Source organism: Phaethon lepturus, unplaced genomic scaffold (genome assembly GCF_000687285.1).
Source record: "Phaethon lepturus isolate BGI_N335 unplaced genomic scaffold, ASM68728v1 scaffold20492, whole genome shotgun sequence".
Lineage (NCBI taxonomy): Eukaryota > Metazoa > Chordata > Aves > Phaethontiformes > Phaethontidae > Phaethon > Phaethon lepturus.
Genome location: NW_010525788.1, coordinates 5,391 through 15,837, shown reverse-complemented (window position 1 = coordinate 15,837; position 10,447 = coordinate 5,391). Strand labels below are relative to the sequence as shown.

The 10,447-nt window shown below is 46.3% G+C and overlaps 1 protein-coding gene across 1 annotated transcript in view; it reads left to right on the top strand.

The window, feature by feature from the left end:
- The window catches only part of TMEM184B (transmembrane protein 184B), a 14,629-nt gene extending 4,644 nt beyond the window's left edge, over positions 1-9,985 (top strand). Inside the window, exons 3-8 of the mRNA XM_010282867.1 lie at positions 1,783-1,873; positions 2,425-2,500; positions 5,599-5,690; positions 5,977-6,146; positions 7,357-7,551; positions 9,551-9,985. Coding sequence (XP_010281169.1) covers positions 1,783-1,873; positions 2,425-2,500; positions 5,599-5,690; positions 5,977-6,146; positions 7,357-7,551; positions 9,551-9,792 — 866 coding nt within the window. The 3' untranslated portion in view covers positions 9,793-9,985. The remainder of the gene's footprint in view (positions 1-1,782; positions 1,874-2,424; positions 2,501-5,598; positions 5,691-5,976; positions 6,147-7,356; positions 7,552-9,550) is intronic.
- The last annotated feature ends 462 nt before the right edge of the window (positions 9,986-10,447 follow it).

Sequence of the window (10,447 nt, the reverse complement as noted above, 5' to 3'; positions counted from 1 at the left end):
CCCCCCCTTTTTTTTTGTGTTTTTTTTTTTTTTTTCGTTTTTTTTTCCTCTGATGTCATCTCTTCCCTAGTGCCTGTGGAATGGGCAGCTGGTATTGTAATGACCACATCAGAGGGCAGGGGTCACTGGAGGACAACAGGAAAAGCTCAGCATTTCTTTCTCTGGGTGCTGGGAGCTGTCAGCTAAGTTGCAGGAAAATTGCAGGCAAAAGGGGTTACCACAGTTATTTAAATAAGTTTTCCATGGTTGGTGTTTTCTCTCCTAATTAAGGCTTTCACAAAATCATTGCTGTATGAACATACCTAACTTTGTTCAATAACAAGGATTACGGATGGAATAACAATATTCCAGTTACATCCACTGGCTTTTATGTTCTGTAACATTCTTGCCAGCTAGGCATGTCTACAAGCCATAAATACAATGTTTTGAGACTGTGAGCATTTTGGGGAGCGTTGAGTACCTCTCTTCCAGTGCATAGTTTGGATGCTTGTAGAAGAATTAGAGTTGATGTCTGTCTCTGACTTTGGAAGTTCATCCACATGGGAAAATTGACCTCAGGTATAATAACTGGCTGCTTGGTGAGGTCAGCTTCTCAGCACTGTACATTATTTAGACTTTTGTTTTTATTTCAAAGTTCCTCGAGACTTCTGTTTCCATGCCAAGTTTTTTTCTCTTTTTATTATGTCAATGCTGGGGAGCAAAAGCAGGATTTGGGTTTTGACATTCTAGGGAATGTCCAGGTACAGACTGTCATAGAAAATAAAGTTGAAAGAAGGGTCACCTGTTCTGTCATTTTGCCCCAAAGCTGTGTGTGGCAAACATAGGAATACAATATTTGCCCTAAAAATCTGACAACTGTATGAGGGTCTGCCAGCGATTATAACAAGTCAAGAGCGTGGCAGACAGGGCATATACAGGCTTACTCCATGCACAGTTATGTGGGTTTGGATCCCATGAAAAGGACACATGTCTGTAGTTACGATGAGAGCACTCCCCACAGTGTCTTCACCTCAGTTTATATGTATCAGCAAAACTGAACCTTGAAGAGAATTGAAATGGGACAGAATATTAGCGGTCTGTCTGAGAAGGCTCTTCCTCATCTGCACCAGGTTTCTGGGGAAAGCAGAAAAGAGATGGCCCAAGGAGACGGCTGTTCAGTATGCAAGAGGCTTCAGCTTTCTGAGGAAGTGAAGCACAGAGCCTGGTTTTTTTGTTGTTTTTTGTTTGTGTGTGTTTTCAAAAATCTCCACGAGTCATGAAAACAGAGTTTCACCGATGGGTAAAAACCGACCAATGGGCAAAAACAACTCCTGTGTTTAGAGTCTGGTTACTCTGGGGAGAGAAACTCTGTTCATCACCTGAAAGGTTAAATACAGGAGATAAAATACAGTTGATGGGTAACTTTTCCAAGTTGATGAGATAACTTTTCCAAATTATCTAGTACCACTGTAATGTTCTGGAATAGTGCACAGGAACCCTGTAGAGAATGCCATCTTACAGATGCCAAGTAAAACAGAGACTGACCACAGTTTTAAATGGTCCTGTGACCCTTTTGGCATGAGTTGTGGAACTGGCCTGGGACCTTGGCCAAGCTCCAGTTCAGATAAGTCTTGTGAGTGCTGAGGTAGGAATATAAATGCAGTGAAAATAATCTGGAGTGCTTTGAAGGGAAAGGTGCTGCATAAGCAGTCCCTGCTAATGTTTGGTCTGTTGCCTGTACTCTTGGTCCTTGCACCTGTTTTGAAGTTGGTTGTCATTTTACTCTGATTGATGTCTTTGCAGCCTTTGTAATATACAACTTTCTCAGCCTCTGCTATGAGTACTTGGGAGGGGAGAGCTCCATCATGTCTGAGATCAGAGGGAAACCAATTGAGTGAGTATTTATTCTGCTTACAGCATGATGCTCTCATCCTTCTGTGCCCATCTACCATGCCTCTGTCCTTGCCCCAAGAAACTGTGTCAAGTGGCAAATGTCTGCTAGGACTGGGCAGCTTGGATGGTGATGATTTACTAGTACCCTGCCTTGAGACAGATCAGGCTGATAACATCCTCTTAGGCAAGCTGGACTGATTTTCTGGACACCTGCCTACTCCTTTGTTTCTTTTCTTACTCCTTTCTCCTCCTTCAAATCTTTTCTGTCTTCAGTTAGTTGTGTGTACTTCCTCCAGGGTTTGTGTTTCTCCCCATGCTACTCAGTTTTAAAATAAATAAATAAATAAAATTGGAGTGTGGAATCAGGATCTTGTTTTAAACATGTATCTGAAAGAGGGTATGGCTTTAACTGTAATCATGGTTGGAGAAAGCACCAGTCTTTCTGCTTTGAAAGCAACTTTGCTACAGAGAGGTAGACAAAGAGGGTAGGAGTCTTGCACTCTAGCCCAAATCTTGCTTCTGAACCCTGTCATCTTGTGTTGGCTCTTTCAGGTCCAGCTGTGTATATGGTACTTGCTGCTTGTGGGGAAAGACCTATTCGATTGGATTCCTGAGGTTCTGCAAACAGGTATGGGATGGAGGAATTGTGCCATCCTTTAGAAATGAATGAATGTGTGTGGGTGGCAATGGTGCCTTTTGCTGCTGAACTCCTTTGAGGGGGTTTCTAGTATCTTTCTGAGAGGCCTGCAGACTGCTGAGAAGAGGGGCTGTTGCAGGGTTGGTTTGTTTGTTTTGAATGATCTTAACATTTTCTACTTGACCCCACATCGGGAAGGCCTTAGCAAAAGACGCAGTTTATCTCCTGGATCTGATGTTAGCCCTGGGAAGAAATTCTGATTTCGTCTTCCCTTTCTGGATTGCAGAGGTCCCAACTTTAAGAAATTGATGGCTGTGTTGTGTTGCAGACACCCCACAGTTGTGTAACAGCCTCCTGAATTCCCAGTGCTGCTGTTGTGGTTTGGAGTTGAGGAGGGGGTGGAGGTTAAGTGTGACACACACTTTATAGGAGGAACCAAGTATTGCTCACCATGTATGTCTGTCTGTGCTGAATTGGGTATGTTGAGGGGGAGGAAATGGGGGAGATCTAAACCTTGATACAGCCCTCGTCTGCTCATGCCATGAAGCAGCAGGTGAGTTTCAAGGCTTTGCTCACTTGCCGAAGTGAACACATGAGGCTTTTCTGGAGACAGTGTGAAGCAGGTCTGGTTCTTTGAAAGTGCTCAGGTCACTGTAGTTCCAGTCACTGGGTCTGCATATCTGCCCTGGCTTTTCCTCTACGTCATGCCCCATCTTCTGTGTTTTAGCAATATGCAGGAACATCAAAGGTACACTGCAGCCTCATAGTAATAGCCAGTGTTAATCTCTGCAGCACGATTGGCTTTTTTCAAAGGACTACATTTTTCTTTTCTCTGTTCTGTTTGTCGCATATTCTTTCCTCATGGCTTTCCTGTTTTCTTCCCCGATACTTTATTTTCAAAGCTGCTCCCAGTATGCTGCTTCACTTGCTTCTCTTGGGCTTCATTGGTATACCCCGTGTTTGATTTGATGCATTTTCTATTCTTTTTGCTCCTAATGTTAACTTCTACCTTTTAAATATGTCATAAGCAAACATAATGCCCACCAAAGGTGAATGAGAGCTGGAGAAATAATTTCCCTCAGACCTCTTGTTTTGCATGTCCCACAGCCTCTGGCAGTTATCTCCACACGGGTTGCACACCTGGCTGTGTTTGGAAAGTTTTTTTCACAACAATGAAGACTAGAAACACTTTGGGGGCGGGGGGGAGGATTCTGCTGGCTTCCACAAATCCTCAGCTCACTTGGTAACTCAGGCTTAGGTGGATATTTTGCTTCTGCTTTGCTGCTATCTGGCAGCAATCCTTCTAGTCAGGCCTGCCCTTTGTAAACTGCTAACTCTGCTGTGGAGGCTGTGAGGGAGGTGTCTTGTAAAGGGATGTTTAAGTACTTCCGTCCTTCTTGGCTCAAGCTTAAATCTTGCTTCAGTGAGAAATGTTTGACACCAAGACTCACTTTCTAGTACTTCTAGACTTCCAGGATTGCCGAGGAAGACCTTTCAAGGCAAATTCTCATGTAAGTTGGTGCAAAAGGGCAACAGAGCACATCTCAGTGCTTATCTGTGCAGTATCCACCATCATGGTGATCAGGAAGAGGAACATGCTGGAAAGAGCATCTTGCCCATTTTATCCCTCCTCTCAGCATCTCCAGCACTCCAGTTGCCTCCCACTACCACCTGCCCTTTTTCTGGTCTTCCCAACACCTTTCATCCTGAAGGAATCTGTGTGTTATAACCGTTCCTTCTTACCATCTTCACCCCCATCCCAAGCTGTTCTCAGGTGGGTGCCCACTGTGGGTCAGTCAGTCTGCCTGCACTGCCTGCAGCCCTCCAGCAGTTGGGTGGTGTGCCGGTGCCTGCGATGTAAATTCTGGACAGCTTGTTTCCTTAAAGATGTCTTGATCAAGATTCTTTGCTGGGTCTGTGTCTGGTGACCCTCACAGATGGGTCACACACCATCCATGTGCTTCCCGTATGCTGTAGCATCTTCTAAGGAAGCAACTAAAAATAGAATGTGGTGATTTGGATTACAGGGAAATGGTTAAAACATCCCCAGATTGGAAGGAGGGGAAGCTCAGAGGACACAGTTGTTTACCAATTAGCTTGACCTTTTCCAGTTCACATATTTACAGTGACTCACGAACTGGCATGTGCTGGGGTTTTTAATCTCCTTGAAGTCTTATGACCACTAACAAATTGCATCGTATCCAAAGCAATTATTCCTGTTTTGCCTTCTTTCCATACACAGCCCTCCCCACATGTGCGCAGGTCAGCACCTGCCCAGGCTCTTCCAGCCTCCTTCAGGGAGACATGGGTGACATTTTTAGGGTCACAACCCTCCACTCTCTCAGGACCTTGAAGTTCAATGTCTCCAGAAAGATGAAAAATGGAGTAGCTTTGAGAGGGGAGTCATCCTAATAGGAGCAGTGATTTATACTGGCAGAACGGATGGAGCTGATCCTAAGTGCCACGGAGCCTTTGGGGAGATCCAGCAATGGACATGTGGGTGACAACAGAATAGCTCTTAACTTCTATCTGGCAACACACATTGCTGCACATACAAAATACCTTAGTATGGTGGCAGTTGTCAAAGTTCCTTCTCAGAGATCTGTGTTTCCTTCCTGTCCAGGGGACCTTTTTGCCTAGCTTTATGGCAACGATGGATTGGAGTTTGCTTCCCTTCTCCAGTATCTCTCTGTTAAACTTGCTGTGTCTGTACCATAGCAGAGTGTGGGATGTTTTTTCTCATGCATATGTGTTACCATGCATATGTGTGCTGCAGCACGGCCTGTGAAAGACAGTTCACAAAGAGAGCAGCTGAGCAGTTTCTGGGAGCAACCTACAGGGGGGTTTTTTCTTCCCATCCTGGACAAGTAGATAGCACACATACTTCTTTTGAATCTCCTTCATCTCCTGTTGGGTGCCACAGTCCTCAAGCACAATTGATTAGCAAGCAGCAGGGTCAGACTACTTGTTTGGGCTGGACTGTCTTGCCTTGCTGAGTTGTCCCAGTGGATACTCCGTTGTGGTGCTGGTTTGGAAACTCGGCCTCCTGCACCTCCTGTCTTCTCATACCTTGTCCCTCATTCCTTCAGGCTACCCTGCAGTTCTGTGTGGTGAAGCCCCTCATGGCGATCAGCACAGTCATCCTTCAGGCCTTCGGCAAGTACCAGGATGGTGACTTTGAGTAAGTTTGTTTGTCTGGCAAGCATGCCTCGGCTGCCCCTTCTCTGCCCAGCTATGCTATGGTCCCGGTGTGTGCTGGGACATGGGAAAAGACAGGGGGACAACACGGGCTGAATATGCACATGAGGGCAGGGGTTGTTGGTTTCAGGTTTTTTCTACCTTGGTTTGGGGGAGGGAATGGGACAGGGAGGCAGAAAGGAAATGGAATCTCATTACTCCCCAGTGACAGCAACAAGGGGAAAAGATCATGCTGAAATTTCAGGCATTCATATATCTTCTCTCTTCAGTGTAACCAGTGGCTACCTCTACGTGACGATCATCTACAACATCTCTGTCAGCCTGGCGCTCTACGCCCTCTTCCTTTTCTACTTCGCCACACGTGAGCTGCTCAGTCCCTATAGCCCAGTCCTCAAGTTCTTCATGGTGAAGTCTGTCATCTTCCTGTCCTTCTGGCAAGGTGAGATGCTTTTCACTTCCCTTGGTGTGCACAAAGTGCTCTCTGCAGGGGCTCAGACACTGAAGTTGATAGAGCAGATGCTGATTAAGAGCCAGAATGTCTTTCTGTATTATTATTATTACTATTACTATTATTATTATTTCTATAGTCTTTGCTTTTCCCTGGGAGACCTGTTTTGCTCATTTTCATCTTTGTTTCTGTGCTTCTGAATCCTCACTATCCCTGTGCATGTGCATGCACATATCTGCCTGGTAAAATTTTTTTTACCGTAAAAAGCTGTTTGGATGAAGAGTCCTTTGCATTCCTGAAATAATGATAAAGCACAAGCTGCCAATATTTTATCTGCATTTATTGATTAAAGTGGCACATCTAAAAATTTTTAGTACTTTTTTTTAATGCTCTATAAATGAAATTTTAATGGTATATCTGTGATTCATGTGAAGCAACAAGCTGGTTGAATGCAGCGTGTGCTGCCACAGAATCGCCACCAAGTGCAAGGACATTCAGAATATGTACACATGATGCAGAGGCACATTCAGAAAGATGACATTCCACCTAAGCTTAGTGCTTCTTGCTAATTTTCTCTAAGCATTTCCTTGTTCAATGCCCTACTTAAGCTTACTGAGTTGTACTTCAAAGACTGAGTAGGAACTTAGGTGGAATTTAGGCTGTTAGAGTATGGCACATCCTCCCCATCTACAAACTAATAAGCTGTCTAGTTTATCATCTTGAGCCATCTGGTTACACGCTTTCTGCCTTCCCTGGAATTCTAAAAAGCCACCTGGCTATGGACAGGGAGAAACACCTTCCTTGCAGTGGTGTGTCAAAACCACTTTGTGCTTAAAGTGAAAAGCTCCATTACATCAATTTTTGCTCTAGCTCGTGGAGGTGTTGAGATCACGCACAGAAATATCTGACTGCTTCTTACCTTTTTAGACTTGATTAGGTCCTGCAGCAGCTAGTTCCACTGATTATCTGTCAGTTGAGGATAGAAGAGGGTCAATGTTTGAACATTCTTTGCTTAAACATACTTGTCTCATTTACTCCTCCTTTCTCTGTTGTACAGATGAGTGTAGATGAGAGTATCTAGTCTGCTGTTTGTCGCATCTGTGTTTAAATGGGTTTGCAACAGCACAGCTGTTTCCATTCCTTGCAGTTAGTATGCAATCATGTTTTCTGCACATTTACATGGGCTTGTTGCTTTGTTTAGGGATGCTGTTGGCCATCTTGGAGAAGTGTGGTGCCATCCCTAAAATCCACTCTGCCAACGTGTCTGTGGGTGAAGGCACAGTAGCTGCTGGGTATCAGGACTTCATCATTTGCGTGGAGATGTTCTTTGCAGCCATTGCCCTACGCCATGCCTTCACATACAAGGTGTACGTGGATAAGAGACTTGATGCCCAAGGTAGGAAATATGCCAGCGCGTGTGGCGTGTCTATTTGGTAGTGAGACTGGGTGGAGACTGGTCCCTCTGGCAGCCAACACACTGATATGACTCCCAACCTGAGTGCTTGGAAAAACATCTCATCCCCTCCTCCGTGGTGTCTGAACAGATTCATTGTGCAACGGCTCTGCAGGGCAGAAACCTTGCCTGAATTGCATTGTTCCCTTTTCAGTTCCCCAGTATGCCACCCACGAGAGCTTGTTGCAGACCTGAGGGCTGCAAGAAGTTGCATCCTTTTGGTAGAGTGGGTTTGTCCTTCTTCCTGTCTCCCCAAAGGGGAACTCCATCGCTCCAGATTGTGCAACAGACTGAAGGCAGGAGGGACAGGGCCTGAAACAGGCTCTGTTTTGAATCTGTCTTAGGAAGATGAGGCTGTGCTTTGGCAATATGTTTGGCTTGGAGGAGGAGGATCTTCCTGTAACGACTTTGTGAGGGCTGGTCTGCTAGAAATCTTATTCTGGGGAAGAGGGAGATGGGCGTTATCGCTGGGAAAAGGGGGTTCTTGTGCCCAGTCTATGCAAGTACATTCAGTGTTCTCCAGATAAAGGAGTTCCTTCCTGCTGGGGGGAGTCTGTGCTGAGGTATGGAAAGACAGCAGCTCTTGGGCAGTGTTCATATGGATGATCCCTCCATCCCAGCCAGCCCCAGAGGTTTTGGAAGGACAGTGGCTGCACCTGGGGGAGATGAGATCTGTGTGTGATGAAAGGGTAAACTGCTGGCCAGTACAGTGGGGGATGTGTCGGTGGTGGGTCTTGCTCAGTTCTTGTTATTTCCCCTCTCTCTCCCTTTCCCCCCCTCCCTCTCTCTCCCTCCCTCTCTCTCTCTCTCTCTCCCCTCTCCCTTTTATCTCTCCCTTGCTTTGGCCACTGGTCCCTGGTGCAGCTGTTCCATCATATGGGCCATACGGTAGGTACAGCATGCTCTGTGTGTTTGTTTCGTTGTTTTTTAACTGGGATGCTGTTCTGTCCTGATTCCCAGCCTGCCTACTGCCTGCTCTGTCCCTTGTTCCCCCTTTTCTAGTAGCTCTGTAACTCAGCTGCCTCCCACTGCTGCTTTAGAGTTGTCTGGATCATAAGTTGTAAAACAGCCCCATGGGCAGTGGCATAACACCTAGCTTTAGAGCATTTGTGTCAGGACTGTATGAATCTCTCTCCAAAGAGTTGCACAGGCTCTCAAAGGAGCTGGTTTGCTCTCTCACCCCAGCCTCCCTTCACTTTCATAATTGCCACAGATGATCAGCATGCCCTGGTTGTCTGGGGAGCTTGTCGCCAGGACTGAGCAGAGCCAGAAGCCTGTGCTGGAAACAGGACCTAGAAGCCATGAGAAATGGCAGCTCCTAGGAGGACACACAGCCTTCCTCTGTGCTCAGCACTTGGGTGGGACAATCTCCAGCTGTTGCTTCCTTCACTTTCTACTCATGCAGTGGTTCTGCTGCCTCTAGTGCTGTCTGTTCCCCTCCTTTCCCTCCTTTGCACTGCTTTCCACTGTTAGGATTTCTTTCCTGTGGGCACTTTGATACTGCCTATCAATTTAACTTCCAGAGAGTGGGAATGGAAAATGCCATTTGTCCTATATTTTTAGACTTTCCTTAGTTTTTGCCTTCCGAAAACCCTCCTGAAACCCTCTACAGGAGCAGCTCCTTACCTGACTGTCCTTGTTTCACACCCAGCACAAGTAGTATATAGTGGAGGTTGTCACTATGTCCCATTCTCATGGCATGTCCCCCATTTGGTGCTGACGTGGATTTGCTTGGTTAGCAGTGGCAGGACTTTAGGAGCACAATTAGTAAACCTTGACACCATTTGTGTGGCGTTTCCTCAGCAGCTGCTTAAGAAGTCTGTAAAGTAACTTCTGCAGGACCTAGGAGTGCATATTCCCTGTTCTCTTTACCTTCATGTTAAGGGGTGTGGGGGAAGGCAGCAATATTCTTCACTTGTCCCTCCCCATCTTACCCTGACAGGTCGCTGTGCTCCCATGAAGAGCATCTCCAGCAGCCTCAAGGAGACCATGAACCCCCATGACATAGTCCAAGATGCAATCCACAACTTCTCCCCAGCCTACCAGCAGTACACCCAGCAGTCAACGCTGGAGCATGGTCCACCCTGGCGCAACGGCAGTCATGTCATCTCACGCTCCCACAGCTGCTCGGGTGCCCGTGACCAGGAGAAGACCCTCTTGCTGAGCTCCGACGATGAATTCTAGGAGGGGAACCTGCCAGCACAGGCTGTCATTTTCCTTCTTTTTTTTTTTTTTTTTTTTTTAATTTATTGAAGCAGAAACAGGCAAGTCATATCACTTCCTAGAGAGTGCAGATTGCAGAACTGGGCACTTCCCATTAGCTTTTGTGAGTACGGACACGATGAGCCGTGTGGAGGTGGGGGAAATGACCAGGACTCTATTCTCAATTCCATTCCTTACAGCAGCAATCAACTGGAATTAACTGAAGCAAAACTTCAGGGTTTGGGGCTCTGGCCTCCTATACCTGCCCAGCTTGGTGTGGAGCGTGACTGGCCAAAGCCTGGAGTTGCGACCAGAAATGTTTTTGGTCGTCTTCCAACTGGACAACCCAACTGCTTTGTATTCTTCCTGAATGGTTGATGTAGGCACAGTTTTCTCCCCCAGCTCCCTGGTACTAACATCTCTGTGATGGAAATGGGATTAGGATGCAGTGATAAGCATTCCTGAGATTGGTATCTCCATAGGCATTGCCTTGAATGCTTCGTAAGGAACATCTGCCCCTACCTTCCTAAGCACCTGATCATGCTGTCCTGTACTTGAGTGAGAGACGAGGAAAAGGACAGGACTTTCTTCCTCTGCTCCCTGCATCCCCCTGCTCCCCATAAAAGCTGATGCCTCT